The sequence below is a fragment of the Crinia signifera genome, chromosome 3 (assembly GCF_055691185.1).
Source record: "Crinia signifera chromosome 3, ASM5569118v1, whole genome shotgun sequence".
In the NCBI taxonomy this organism is placed as follows: domain Eukaryota; kingdom Metazoa; phylum Chordata; class Amphibia; order Anura; family Myobatrachidae; genus Crinia; species Crinia signifera.
This window is the reverse complement of record NC_139219.1, coordinates 148,355,199-148,371,691: the sequence shown is the minus strand read 5'-3', so window position 1 is coordinate 148,371,691 and position 16,493 is coordinate 148,355,199. Positions and strand designations below refer to the sequence as shown.

The 16,493-nt window shown below is 40.6% G+C and overlaps 1 protein-coding gene across 1 annotated transcript in view; it reads left to right on the top strand.

The window, feature by feature from the left end:
- ENPP3 (ectonucleotide pyrophosphatase/phosphodiesterase 3) overlaps positions 1 to 16,493 on the top strand; it is a 128,110-nt gene that overhangs the window by 79,374 nt on the left and 32,243 nt on the right. Inside the window, exons 15-16 of the mRNA XM_083176707.1 lie at positions 13,781 to 13,908; positions 16,027 to 16,093. Coding sequence (XP_083032833.1) covers positions 13,781 to 13,908; positions 16,027 to 16,093 — 195 coding nt within the window. The remainder of the gene's footprint in view (positions 1 to 13,780; positions 13,909 to 16,026; positions 16,094 to 16,493) is intronic.

Here is a 16,493-nt window from a genome sequence, read left to right as displayed (position 1 = left end):
GAAAACAAATAAGGTGTAATTTGTGTGGGTACTACATAAACAGAGTTGATGTTGATGGTGAAATGTGATGCATCCAAAAAGTGTCAACATAGGTTCTGCACAAACAAAGACTCAGCAAGGAAGGGATTAAACATTTCTAGCAATACACAGATGAAGATCAATATATTAAAGTATATTTTATTACATTTGCAAATGCAATAAAGCAGCTAACTGAGCACTGGGCAAGCAACCAACATGACGAAAATGGGGCATGGCACATGGCCGACCACACCCCAAAATGCCATAGACTATGGTACGTGGCTTCACAGATAAGGGCAGACCCCATTCATGTGTGTATGCCTTTATTGCAAGCAATAAAGTCCTGAAATGGGGTTGACATGGTGACTTGTCAACAGTTAACATGTTGACATACATCAGTTTGTCATTATATTGTCACCATGGATGAATTGTTGGTATGCAGAATGTCGACAGTCAAGGGTTCCATCAGAAAGCGTGAGGCCTAGTGGAGATGTAGCATGGAGTGTAGGCCCCAGAGCAAGTACATGCTTTGATGCCCTGCCCCCATTTCCTACAGTACTAACATGTGCCTCCTGCCAATCCTCATTAAGACATTCCCATCACTCTGCCCATATTGGTGGAATAAGTATTGAACTGTGACATTTCTCAATTTGCAATATGTTGCCCTATGACAATGTGCAAAAACCTGACACATCAACTTCTCATGGCACTTGCAGAACTAGTATCTCGGTTACAGATAAATTATCCAAATGCTTTGTTGTTTCCTACAAACTGAATAGTAAAAGCTGATCTCATGTTATTCTCTGCAGCAAAAGCTCTCCTTATATTTACACAAACGTTCTATTTACTTAGATCAGAGATCCTGTTTTATAACCTTTGGCTGGCAGTCCTGGCATTTATTATATGTAGGCTGAGTCAGCCAGTACTATGTTATTGTCTCATCAGTGTGCTTGCCACATATGGGATGTATACAGTGATTTTTATTATTACATTACAATACTAAACCCCCAACACATGACAATGAGGGCAGCTACACCCATATAGCCTAAGGCCAGCCATGGGCCAGGAGTAAAGGGGCACCAAAAAAACTCCCAATGATAATAAAAATAAACAACCTGATAGATACGCCAATTGAATAGACAAAAACAACAGAAACAGGAAGGATAGTATAGCGGATCAAACCCTGAAGGCACCTGAATAGTAGCTATTGGAAAAATATATATGCACAGGATATGACACTGAAGATGCGTACATACTACAGCCTGGATGCTTTTCATTATGATTTTACTGATACTGATTGTCAAAACATCAATATATATATATATATATATAGAACATTGTGTATGCACAGTGTTGCTGATAATGCGTGTGAAATATCAGTTATTTATACTGATAAATATTCCAATTTAGAGAGTACTGTATTTGAGTTATTTTAGGACTTATGAATGAATACTGTAAATGTCCCTTCCTTCTGATATTGCAGTAAAAGACAGCACCACAAGGGGTCACTGGATTCTGCTAAATACTAGTGTAAGAGGAAGAGCTGCAAGTCTGTACAGTACATCGGGCCTAATTCAAACTTAGGATGAGATGTAATAGGGTGGGATTTTTGATTACCAAAAATCGCACGTGTAGTGTGCAGTAAAAATTGCACATCTTGCCGTGACCGAAAATGTGCACATTCGAAATCACATCTGGATGTTTTCTCATAAATACGTCAAATTGTAAATGTAATAGGGTGCGATTTTAAATAGACTGGGTCGAGGCTGGTGTGACAGAACCATGCTCAAATTAGGGAGATCTGTGTATGGTTCTTCCAAAAAAAAGTGTGTAAAAAAAAAAAAAAGAAGAGTGTGGTGTCCCCTCCAGAGCACAACCAGCACCGTCCTCTTTGAGCCAGTCCTGGTTTCCCAAATACAGGGGGGGGGGGGGGGGGGAGTGATGGGGTCCCCTCGTATTTAAGAAACCAACTCATGGAGTGGTCCTGGTTACAAAAATATGGGAGGCAAAAAGACTAGGGGTCCCCCATACTTGTGAACCAGCACCCATCTCCAACAGCCAGCAGTGTCATGCCACAGCCAGGGGACACTTTTTATACAAAGTCCCTCCGCCAAAACATGAACACTGTGACTGGTCAGCAGAGGGGACCCCCCAATAAAGATCTGAATCAGGCCCCAAGCCCATTGTTTTCATTAGATTTTCTTCTGGAAGAGATAATCTTTGGAATAATAATCTAAAGGTGCGTACACACTGGCCGATCTATCGCCCGTTAGATTGAAGGGCCGAAATATTTACGTAAGAGCAATATATCTGTGAACAGCAACGTTCACAGATACTGTATATTGCATCAGCTGTGCAACACAGCCAATGCCCTTTGTATCTACATCGGCGCATCATGCTGTGTGTACGGGTGATCTCCCGACTGCAAGTACAGCCGCAATGGGAGAGGCCAGGGAATGACAGCTCTTGTGATGTCAGTCCCAAAAGATTGTACAGCGCTTATGGAAAACACACTGCCCCATCCTTCTGTAGATATATCTACTAGTGTGTACCCAGCTTTAGGATCGATAAAAAAACATTATTTTTACTAAAATAATGTTAAATAGGGTGTTGTCAAACCCTTTTCACATTAGTTTAGTATCACCTGAATACATTAAAGGGCTTTTGGATCCGTTTTTGTGAAAAACTGCTCGAAACCCTTTAATTTGCATATTTTTTAGTAAGAAGATTGCATTGCCGATATTCCTGATATATTATAAGCTCATGCCATCCCTGTATAACTTAAGAGAGAGTATTAATATGTAGTTGTCAAATCTTCCATTCTCATAAGCCCCATACACACTAGAAGATAAAGTAAAATATATATTTCTGAAAACCTGTTCTGAAAGATACCTTTTACTTTATCTTCTAGTGTGTACACTTACTGTCATTAATTATGCGCACTCATGTGTGACATTAACGACCCCCTCCCTCGTCCAGTATGCCCGCTCGAGGGAGGTCCTGGTTAATGACGACCATGCTGCAGCGGCAGCATGGCCGTCGCTCCCCCTGACACCCCCCCACCGTTGTTCGCTTTGGAGCCTGCATCAGCAAGTGTGTAAGCACTTGCCGATGCCGGCACCCCCTGCTGGCCCTGCACCACAACCTATATTGGGGGGGTCACCTAGTGTGTATGTGACAAAAGATACATACAAACAGTGGGAGATTTACAGCATGTACAATTGGCCCACATTTCTTTATATATTTCTATAGAAAGTACTGTGAGCACTTCACAGTGGCTGCATGTGTCTTATCAAATCCAATCTACAATTATTTTGCTAACATACAAAGCCATAACAACAGTACACCAACACACAGTACCGTACATCTCAATACTCAAAATGTCTCCCAAATTAACACCTCTGCTCTACCCAAGATCTTCATCTCTTATTCAAAAGCAAAACCTGCTCCTGTTTACAATTACAGATTTTTTTCTGGAGCTGAAACTACTCTGTGGAATGCCCTCCCATGCACAACAAGGATTTCCTCTATTCGCCAAACCTTCAAGCATTCCATGAAAACTGGGTGCCGGACGCGTTCCCGACAGTCGGGATCCCGACAGTCATTTACCCGACGTCGGGATCCGACTGTCAAAACTCCGACAGATGTTGCCCAACGGCCACCGGCTATTCTCCCTCATGGGGGTCCACCCCCATAGAGGCAAAATAGAATAGGTGGCGAGTGTAGAGAGCCACCGTGCCCACAGTGTGACGAGCGCAGCAAGCCTGCAAGGGGCTTTGTTGCGCTCACCATGCTGTCTGAATCCGGGCAGTCGGGATCCCGACATCGGGCTAACGACTGTCGGGATCCCGACTGTCAGTACCCTATACCACACCCGTGACAAACTCACCTCTTTAAACAAGCTTATTAAATTCCAGAACCAGCCACATAACATTCATAAACTATCCTACCCAATTGCATCCCCTCTATACAGTCCACACATAACCTCACATACATATTTTCCTCTACCTACACTGACTGACAAAAAACTAACTGACCCCATGACAGCATCCCAACAAGATCCTTTGCAATCTGGCTGCACCATTTGATATACAGTACAGTATATAGTCATTATTTTTGTCTAGCAAGCACCTTTTCCCCTACAGACTGTAAGCTTGTAAGACCTAGTTTTGTTTTATTAATGATTAATGTTTTATTAATGATTTGTTCTCGATTGTAATGGACAACAGAAGATGCTGGGGCTATATACATAACTATTATTATTATTATTATAATAATAATAATGATTATAATAATAGGAATAGGCTGTGTGGCAGAACAGGTTATTTAAATTATAATTGGAATTTGTACTAGATTTATATCAAGTTGGACAGCTTTGGAAGGATATCAGTACACATCTGAACTTGTCATTTATTCGCAATTAGCTTAATACTTTCTTTACATCAGTAATACTATATTCACCCTAAAGAACAATTCCTAACAATGAATTTTTAACATTGTTTATTCCTATTATGTAGGGATGTGCTACAATATTTTAGTATAAAATAATAAATACAATATTGTTATTTAAACTAAATATCAATATTTTTCTTAAGCAATTGCTTAATTAATTATGAATGTCATCTATTTCATTCTCCTTTAAATATCTCTTTATTAAGTTTTTACCGTTACAAAATACAAAATACATATACTCAACATACAACAGTGACACATACATATATAAAATAATATCGGTGGTTTGTCAGGTCAAGTTAGACATTTATATTATACATTCCATACAATTACATACACACACACAAAAAAAAAAAAAAAAAACACTTGGTGGATTGCCATCCTAGTCCTGCTATCACTAGTCCCCTAATTCCCTTGGAAAAGCCTAATCCTTAGGATTCGCTAATACCCATTGATACCCGTTCAAGCACCCTCAGTCTCAGCTTCTGGACCCCTAGATTTCTTTTTCCCCCTTTTCCCTTCTTCTCTCCCCCTTTCTTCCCCCTCCATTCCTTCCCCTTCATCACGCTCGTATTTGGGTGCCTATTTCCCATCTAGTGAAGCTTATTGATTATTCATCAAAATATTTAAACCTATCGTGCCTTGGTGACTTTATTTACGATTTCCCTCTTCTCTTTCCCTATCCTTCTCCCCCGACACCCCTTTTTGAGAAAAGGAAAAGAAAAGGAAAAAAAATAAATAAAGTGCAACTTGCATTAAGTGTCAAGCCTTGTTTTAAGCTTAGGGGGTTATTCTAGTCCATTCTTTCTGACAAAATCCTTCTTAGATGGACAAAACCATGTGCACTGCGGGTGGGGCAGATGTAACTTGTGCAGAGAGAATTAGATTTGGGTGGGGTTTTTCTTCAAAGTGAGATCTATATTGAAGTGTAAAATCATGCAGTCAGTATTTTCCCTGCACAGAAACAAAATAACTCACCCAAATCTAATTCTCTCTGCACATGTTACATCTGCCCCCCTGCAGTGCACATGGTTTTGTCCATCTAAGAAGGATTTTGTCAGAAAGAACGAACTAGAATAAACCCCTTAGTGTTTACGTGGCGTATACTAGTCGATTGTTTATATTTCTCTTAAACCTATCGTGCAATCGTGCCTCTATTATATATTTCCTTTTCTTTACTAAATCTTAATTTAAGTGTTATATCTTGTATTTTTTATTCCTTGTGTATGTTAATCCTAACTTCCTCCATTATTTAAACTATTTGTGTCAAGAACTCTTTTAGAGTAAGGGGAGTGATACCATTTTTCCCAGACTGAGTGAAATTTATCAATATTATTTCTCGAGAGAAAAACATCTCTCTCGTTTTCATAGGTAAGATTAACCATATTAAGCCATTCCTTTATATTGGGTGCTTTTTCGGCCATCCAAAGTCTGGCAATGCTGGCCTTGGCAAGGGAACAGAGAGCAATAGCCAGCTGTCTTGAGTCCGGCGTTAGCCCTGACCCAGACCATACTCCCAATATTAAAGCCTTGGGGCCCATCTCTCCACGGGGAATGCCCATCTCAATCAAAATGTCCACTTCCGTCCAAAATTCCTGCAAAGGCCTACACTGCCAGATCAAATGCCAAAAATCACATCCTTCTGCTCTACATTTTGGACAGAAGTCCACTTCATCACCTGCAAACTTTTTAATCTTGTTTGGCGTCAAATAAGTACGATGCAGAATATTAAATTGGATCTGCTGGACCCTTAGTGAGGAGGTTGATAAACTGGGTATGACTAAAGCCCGATCCCACTCTTCAGGTATTAAGTCCGGGATATCCCTGATCCACTTTGTCAAAAGATCACCCAGGCCAGAAGTTAGCACAAGAGATGAGATGTACTTATAACATTTTGATACCCCTTTAGCTGGACTGATTTTCCTAAGGAATATTTTTACTGGATGGTCTTTTACACAAGAGGAGGATACCCTTAAATGGTCCTCTACGGCGCTTCTAAGCTGGAGGAAACGAAAGAACATACTGTTCGGTATTTTGAATTCAGTTTGTAGCTGGGCAAATGTTTTAACCCCTCTTTGCGCAACTACATGGCCCAGGGTTCTTATTCCAAACTGTGACCAGGCTGCCATTCCTTGATGTTTTTTAAGATTTTTAAAGGAGGATAGGGAAGAGAGGTTTATTTCAGGGTCAGAATCTATGTAACCAATTTCCTTAGAAATCCATTTCCAGACTCTAATTGCTTGATTAAGGATCATGGGATACTTCTTACGGCATCTATTCGTCAAGATAGCTTGTAGTGGGGAGTAGCCCGGGAGGGTCTTTTTAATTAAGTTTATTAGTTCTATCGAATGGGGCGATTCTATCATCCACTCTCGGAGATGTACCAACTGCGCAGCTATGTAGTAAAATTTGAAATTTGGGAGGGCGAGCCCACCGCAGTCTCCTGGTCTCATCAGTGTGGTTAACTTGACTCTGGGGCATTTATTTCTCCAAATAAAGGAGGTTATTATCCCATTGATCTTTCTGAATATAGTGTCAGGAATATATGCAGGAGAGTGTTGTAGTAGATAAAGTAGTTTAGGCAAAACCATCATTTTGATAAGGTTTACCCTTCCTATCACCGTTAAGGGCAGTTTTAGCCAGTTCTTACATTTAGCTCTAATTGCTTCAATTACTGGAACAATATTATATTTTATAAAATCTGAAGCATCTTTTGAGATTACCACCCCCAAATATTCAAATCTTTCGGCCCTTGGTATATCTATTACCTCATCTGGTTCACCCATAGATCCAATGTCAGTTTTATCGATCAGTAAGTGAGATTTACTACTGTTTATTGTTAGCCCCGAGTATAATCCTAATTCATGGAGAGTTTCCAATACCAACGGGAGTTCATGCTTATAGTTTGCCATGCCCACTAATAGGTCATCTGCATATAGCGAGACAAGGCTACCCGCCCCCCCACACTGCTGGCCCCGACCCAATATGTTCCTTAGTTTACATGCAACAGGTTCAATGGCCAGAGCGAACAGCGTGGGGGAAAGCGGGCAGCCCTGTCTCGTCCCGCGGTATATAGGGAATGGATCTGAAACATATCCATTAATAGTTATCCGTGCAGATGGATTATGATAGATCAATAGGATCCTTTTAATCAGGCCTGCTCCAAAGCCAAAAGCTTCAAGAGTGGATCTCAAATATGGCCACTCAAGAGAGTCAAAGGCCTTATTAGTGTCAAAGGAGGCCAAGGCAATCTCAGACCCCATGATTTTTCCTGTCTGTAGGTAGGAAAACATTCTCCGAACATTTATTGCTGTAGATTTCCCTTTCCTAAAGCCTGTCTGGTCAATATGGACGATTTTATCAATTATATCATTAATTCTACTGGCCAGAATTGTTGCATACACCTTGGCGTCGACCGTGAGCAGCGAAATAGGTCTATACGATTCTGCCCTTAATGGGTCTTTGCCCTTTTTAGAAAGTTGGCCCTCTTTTTCCATTTCTTGGAAGAAGTAAAGAAGCCTACTGGACAGAGTATCAGTGAACATCTTATATATTTCTGCTGGGAGGCCATCAATACCAGGGGCTTTACCCGTTGCTATATTTCTTTTTGCCCCCTCCACCTCACCCAGGGTAATTGGTAATTCCAGAGTTTCTCTATCTTGACAAGACAGGACAGGCAAATCCATGGCCCCCAGGTAGGCCAAGCTACTACCAAATCCTGGTGTTAGTTTGGAGAGATAAATTTCTTTATAGTGATCCATGAACACTTCAGCGATTTTTGAGGTATCACTAACTGTTTCCCCACTGGGGGAACAGATTTTAGTGATTAACCTAGAAGGTTCGTCAGTTTTTGCCATATAGGCCATCAATTTGCCGGCCCTGTCTGCATTTAGATATCTTCTATGTGAATCCTTTAGTAACCTGAACTTGGCCAATTCTTGTAGATGGGTGACCCAAGCGCGTTGGGCCGTCAGCCACTCCCGCCTCACAGGGTCTGTCTGATTAATAATGTATATTTGTTCTAGTGCTACCATTGAGTTCTCTAATGTTATGGCTTTTTTTTGTAGCAGGCTTCTGGCGTATGATATTTTTTTAATCATAGTACCCCGCAGAAATGCTTTAAATGATTCCCATACACTCCCTGGTCTAGCCGAGTCTATGTTGAATCCGAAAAAACCCTCCATTTCTATCTTGAGATCGTTAATATTCTCTATTTGTGTTAACCAGCTTGGTTGAAGCTTCCAATATCGAAAGCCCTGGCAGGACTCTGGATCCAATACCAATATCATTGGGGAGTGGTCCGAAATCCCCCTTGAGCTGTATTCAATATTTAGTATTTTATTAACCAAGACCCTAGATGTAAAAATCAAGTCAATTCGTGAGAAGTTATTATGGGAGGAAGAATAGCATGAATATTGCCGCAAATTGGGAAACCTCTCTCGCCACACCTCACACCATCCCAAGTCAGCAGTAAATCTGGCAAGAGAACTCTCACCTAAGGGAGTGGTCTTTCTGGGGCACCAAATATCAAGACCATAATTCATCACCATATTAAAATCTCCTAAACAGATAAAAGGATTATCAGGCCTTGCCACAATAAACTCTAATGCTGCTCTAAGAATATCGAACCCAAATGGAGGGGGAATGTAGACAGAGAGCAACGAGATCCTGCTAATGCCCAGAATACAGTCCAGAAAGACATAACGCCCCATTGGATCGATCTGGGCAGTAATATGTTCATACGCAGCTGATCTCTTTATCAAGATTGATACTCCTCGGGAGGCTGACGAGAAAGGAGCATGAAACATTTCAGCAATCCAGGGTCGTTTCAAGGAACACCACTTCTCACTGGGTAAATGCGTCTCCTGGAGACAGATCACGTCAGCCTCCAGAGTTTTACAATGCTTGAGTAGCAGGGCCCGCTTCACCTTATCATTCAGCCCTCGAACGTTCCATGTCACGATTTTAACCATTGGCTCAATTTATCGTCTAGAAGCAGGATTTGACATATCAAGTGAAATTGGGTTTTTCTCCAGATATTACAGTTTCTTTTTATATTGTTTTGGGTTGGTATAGCAAGGGTATAAAAATCACAAAGAAGATTAACAATTCCACCTTCGCGCGTTGGGCCGTCAGCCACTCCCGCCTCACAGGGTCTGTCTGATTAATAATGTATATTTGTTCTAGTGCTACCATTGAGTTCTCTAATGTTATGGCTTTTTTTTGTAGCAGGCTTCTGGCGTATGATATTTTTTTAATCATAGTACCCCGCAGAAATGCTTTAAATGATTCCCATACACTCCCTGGTCTAGCCGAGTCTATGTTGAATCCGAAAAAACCCTCCATTTCTATCTTGAGATCGTTAATATTCTCTATTTGTGTTAACCAGCTTGGTTGAAGCTTCCAATATCGAAATCCCTGGCAGGACTCTGGATCCAATACCAATATCATTGGGGAGTGGTCCGAAATCCCCCTTGAGCTGTATTCAATATTTAGTATTTTATTAACCAAGACCCTAGATGTAAAAATCAAGTCAATTCGTGAGAAGTTATTATGGGAGGAAGAATAGCATGAATATTGCCGCAGATTGGGAAACCTCTCTCGCCACACCTCACACCATCCCAAGTCAGCAGTAAATCTGGCAAGAGAACTCTCACCTAAGGGAGTGGTCTTTCTGGGGCACCAAATATCAAGACCATAATTCATCACCATATTAAAATCTCCTAAACAGATAAAAGGATTATCAGGCCTTGCCACAATAAACTCTAATGCTGCTCTAAGAATATCGAACCCAAATGGAGGGGGAATGTAGACAGAGAGCAACGAGATCCTGCTAATGCCCAGAATACAGTCCAGAAAGACATAACGCCCCATTGGATCGATCTGGGCAGTAATATGTTCATACGCAGCTGATCTCTTTATCAAGATTGATACTCCTCGGGAGGCTGACGAGAAAGGAGCATGAAACATTTCAGCAATCCAGGGTCGTTTCAAGGAACACCACTTCTCACTGGGTAAATGCGTCTCCTGGAGACAGATCACGTCAGCCTCCAGAGTTTTACAATGCTTGAGTAGCAGGGCCCGCTTCACCTTATCATTCAGCCCTCGAACGTTCCATGTCACGATTTTAACCATTGGCTCAATTTATCGTCTAGAAGCAGGATTTGACGTATCAAGTGAAATTGGGTTTTTCTCCAGATATTACAGTTTCTTTTTATATTGTTTTGGGTTGGTATAGCAAGGGTATAAAAATCACAAAGAAGATTAACAATTCCACCTTCAGACAAAAAAATAAAAACGAACAACATTTAACATATACCCCCCCTCCTCCCCCCTCCCTGTATAACCTCTCCCATAAGGCATACCTATGACCGTGCCCCCCATTCGCTACCCCACACTTATTCTTACGCTTGGGGACTTTTACTAGATAACCACCTCAAGCACGGCGGGGAGCCCCGGCACATATTTTCAAACTATTGACCGATTGTTTATCCCACACCCCCCCCCCCCCCACATACGATTAATTAAGTATAACTTATTGCTTTACATTCATAGGCCCCCACAGGCGTAGGGTGAATAAAAAACAAAAAAAAAAGAAAAAGAAAAAAGAAAGGGAGAAAAGGAAAAAAAAAAAACAGAGCGGGGAGATCAGTAGTCAAGAAAAAAAACCCATCAAATTAGGTATTCTACTGCATGCTGGTCTTGCCAGGATAGAACTTATCCAGCCAAGTAACTGCATCAGCTACTGCTGGAAAAAATATTGTCTCTCCATTAGCCACTACTCGAAGTTTGGAGGGATATTGCATCGAGTATTTTAATTCTAGCTCTCTCAACCGAGCTTTCACATTGCCAAATTTTGCCCTGTCTTTTTGGACATCCTGAGGAAGATCTGGAAAGATAGAGACCTTGGACCCTTTATGACCAAAATCCATTTTTGCCCGGGTGAGCCTTAGGGCTTGATCCCGGTCTCTAAAGTTCAAGAACTTGGCAATCAGAGTACGTGGTGGTCCTCCTGGGATCGATGGACGACCCGGGATTCGATGAGCCCTCTCGATGACAAATTGGGGTGAAAAACTCTCCTTGCCGAATTCTTGCAGCAGCCATGTTTCCACAAATTTTTCAGGTTCACGGCCCTCTACTCGTTCTTCAAGTCCCACAATACGGACATTATTTCGCCGAGAACGGCCCTCCAAATCTGTGATCTTAAAACGTAGGTCCGCTATTTGCCCAGACATGGCCTTGACATGGGCCTGTAAAGGAGCCATAATGTCCTCTGTATCTGAAACACGCTTCTCCAGCTCCACTACCCTGTCTCTAGTTTTCTGGGCATCCTCTCTAATCAACATTATATCCGATTGAACTTTGTTCAACTGTTCCAAAAGTCGTGTTTCACACTTGCTATTTCATTCTCACATAGGGCCTTATTCTGATCTGAGCTCAGTACAAAATTGTTGGGAAAATGGGCAAAACCATGTGCACTGCAGGTGGGACAGATGTAACATATATAGAGAGAGTTAGATTTGTGTGAGTTATTTTGTTTCTGTTCAGGGTAAATACTGGCTGAATTATTTTTACACTGCAATTTAGATTTCCGTTTCAGCACACCCCACCCAAATTTAACTCTCTCTGCACATGTTACATCTACTCCACCTGCAGTGCACATTGTTTTGCCTATTTTCCGAACACATTTATAATGAGCTCAGATCTAATTAAGGCCCATAGTGTAGTTACAGTACATTTTATACTGAAGTGTCTGACGTTCCTTTAGCTGTTTCTATTGCAGTTTTTATACGTAATAAGTGGCTGATGACACAATTAAGTGTTTAGTGAATGACTGACAATTTCGTTTTTAACTTTAAGCCTCATACACACTAGCCGTTATTCTCTATGAGCACTTTCGGCAGTGTCACACGAAAATGGGTCATCACTGCTAATGGAATACCCCCCTATGTGTAATAAGAAATCTGCACACATATTTAGAAACATACAAATTAAAATACTCCCCAGGATGGCAAAATTATACATACAGATGGAGCCGCTCATTAAAACAGCTCCTGGTGAATCTGTCGCCATCCGCCAGGTCCAGCTGTCTGTCAGAATGGGATGCGTGTGCACCATTCATACAGCACACTAATTGGTACGATACATCGCAGCAGAATTCTGTGAGCTCTGCTACCCTCATCGCCCCGACCCCCCGAAGCCTGCCATGCGACCCTGAAGCCTGCACCGAGGTACAGTACATAGGGATGCGCAAGCAAGTGAGACTCTTGCGCACCCCTGCCATCTGCCAGCTCCACCAGAAACCGTGCCATGGCGCGCTTGCGGATTGGATGAGAGGGGCTGTAATGGAAATTTTCATTTTTAAATAGAATTCTAATTAAACATTAAAATACAGGCAATCAAAATCCTAGTATTTTTCTTTTACAGCCATATAAAGCACACTTTTTAAGGTTCTGTTTTAAACCAGAGATGGGACATAACTTTTCTTCCTTTGGTTGATAATGTTTTCTGAACCCACATTTTACCAAAAAATAATTAAGTGTGAAGTAAAGGAATGTATAATTACAGATTCAGTCAAGATTAATAAAACAAAGAGATTAGGTACTGTGGTAGGATTTTTTTCCGCTCACATACACCTCACATAAAAATTTATAATTTCCGAGTTATTTCACAAAACTTTAACCCCCAATATCTCAAAAACTATGGCCTAGAGCAGTGGTAGCCATCTACGGTCCTCGAGAGCTACCAACAGTTCACATTTTCCAGACAACCTAGTTGCTGCACAGGTGCAGTCATTACTAGCTGAAACATTTTCAAAGATCCACGGGTGGAGCTAATTACTTAACTTGTGATTCTGTGAGATCTGGAAAACATTAACTGTTGGTAGCTCTCAAGGACTGAAGTTGGCTTCCCCAGGCCTAGAGAATAATATTTTACATGGGTTAAAAGCTATGTGGTATCATCTAGTGTACAAAGTATCATGCCTGGGTGAACTGACATGCAATGACCTATTGTGAGGTGGTTAAAAGTGTCTGGAAATTAATGTAAACTAATATTATTGAGGTTAGTAGTACTCTTGGAACAAAAAAGGACCCAATTTTTCCAAATACCAGTCACAATGGTTTGGCAAATCCAAATCCAAAGCCTCATGGCAAATCAGAGCCAAATCCAGCAAAATATGGTACGGTGCACATCTCTAGTTTAAGCACAATTCACATGCATGGTGATTATTATAATTTCTTTAAAATTGTTTTATTTACATATTTATTTAAATCCTAATTATTGACTTATTTGTTATTGTTGCCCTCAGTGTCGTAAGCCAGATCAGCATTTCAAGCCTTACTTGAAGCAAGACCTACCTAAGCGGTTTCATTATGCCAACCAAATTCGCATTGACAAAGTTAATATCTACGTGGACAAAAAGTGGCTTTTTGTGAGGTATAGTAAAAAAAGAAAAAAAACCTGCTCTAATCCTCTTTATTTAATGATGCTTTTATTTTGGATGTTTGTTTACCATCGTACACACTGCTCAGTATCAGATATACACTAACTTTGAGTAGTATTCAGCTTCTTGTTAAAAGGCGTGATGTTAAAAAAAAAAAAATTCTGTGCAAAGAATATCCAAGGGAATGCTATAAATGGTGTAGGCAGCAAAAAAAAGATGCAGACCTAGCAGATCAGTGACATCTTGTTCCCGCACCATGAACATTCATTCAGGACTTCATCTTTATCCAATGTATGCGATCCCTTGTCACATTACACACACATATATGTACAGTATGTTCTTAATTTTAGTTTGAATTCTCAGCTTTATACATAATTAAATGAATGTGGAACCCAGTTTACCATAGATTCTGATAGACAGTATGTTTGCAGCCTTATGGGTATATAAATATTCACCCATGCAAGTTAGTTCTAATAATATTTAAAATATAAAAAAATATATCTCCTCAAATACACCTACAATTAAAGTCATTGAATTGTATACATGTAGTCAATAATTACTAGAGATGATCAGCTCGAATTCTGTGGAATTCGAACCACTCCGAACGCCGGGATCCAAGTGCCCACCAAACTTGGATCCGAATGCGAGGCCGAACATCATACTCCCAGCATCTGATTCTCCCGGAACTTCCATCCCATATAAGACGCCGCAGCTCAACACCATTATATAAGCTCTGCTTGCTGCACCCAACTGTATCTCACTGTGACTCTGCAGGTTTTACACACCTTTCCATACAAGTACTGTGACTCTGCAGGCCATACCCTACTGTGTATGGAAGTACTGTAACTGCAGGGCATACCCCACTATGTGTTGTTCATAGCACACAATATGAGTTAACGCAAGTTTAAAATAAAGTAAAAAAAATATTTTATAAAAGTAAAAAAAAAAACATTTTTGTTTTGTGCTGTACCCCACAGTGCATACAAGTACTGTGACTGCAGGATGTACCCCATTGTGCATTAAAGTATTGTGGTTTTGCAGGCCATACCCAACTATGCAATATAAGTACTATGACTTTGCAGGATGAGTATGGCAATGATGATGATATTTTTTTCACCATAGAGCTGTTGCCTTAAGCTGCTCATTAGCTTGTTTTGCGTGGGCCCGTACAAACCAAACACTTCAGCCACAAAAGCTGCAGTCCGTGTTCCTGGAGGGGTTGGTTTGTTAAACTGTGCATTCTCTATTTTAATAAACAACATAAGGGAGGGCCCAAGGACAATTCCATCATGCACCACCTTTCATTTTTCTCGCTGCTGTGTGGCAGCATTTAATAAATATGTACAGTAATAAACTGCCGTGTATTGTGCTGCTGTTCTGTTGCTTAGTAAACAGCCAGAATTTGGCCTAAGTGGATGAAAACAATATTGTGTGTTGTAAGGTGGTCACAATTGTCTGCAATTAATTGAAATTAATGTTATTAAGGTAAAAAATATTCGGTACTTGTAAAAAAAAGGTAAAAAATATTCGGTACGGTAATTAATAATGACCTATGTTTAATGAGATACAGAACATGCCTTAATCCCTGTATGTATGCTTTATGTTACTTTATGAAATTATGGGGTTATTCTAGTTGTTCCAAGGCTGTGAATTTGCAGCTTTGTGAATCCACCAGACGCCACCCGCCAAAAGCGGGACACCCGCCCCTCCTCGCACGCTGCATACCTTCACACAGGCTGCGAATGAATATTTAACATAAACGTCCATTGCAGGCTGTTGGGAAACACCCACATCATTCAATGGTCGCCAACCATCGAATGATGTAGAAGGTCCACTCATATCTAAGGTTACTCTCAGGTAACCTTAGATATGTGTGGACATTCGGCAGGAAGTGGGCGGGCAGCTGCCCGCCCCAGGAACACACGTCACAGGCCGATTACCATGGGAATGCCCAGCATTTTCAAAACTTTTGTTTTTCAGATACTTAGGATTATAATGAAGGCCACAATGTAACTGGTAGCCTGATAAAGTAATTATATAACTATAAATAACTGCCAAAACAATATTCTATTGCGTAGTATTAAAATACATTTATCTTCATTTTCAAACAGGGACACTTCATATACCTTTTGTGGAGGTGGGAACCATGGATATGACAATGAGTTCAAAAGCATGGAGGTAATGTACAATTTATATTAAAAAGATCAATTTATGGTACAGAAAATTGTGGTTTGACTCCATTTTTACACTGATACATGCCGCCTTAGGGAACATTATGAGCATAAGAAATGCAGTCAAACTCTATGGTCACCTTTTTGTGCTCCCACTCTGATAGAAGCCAATGGCACATGCGCAGACCGAGGGCTGTGCATGAATTTTACTTCACACAGATCATCTCGATCTATGTTGTTATTATTATCGTTATTATTTTATTTATAAGGCACCACAAGTGTTTCGCAGCACCGTACAAAGGAACAGTACAGGGAGACAAAACTTACAGTAAATAAATAACAGAAATAGATTACAGGTAAAATTAATGCCACAGTTCAATACACATTACAGCTTAAAAGTAAGTAGA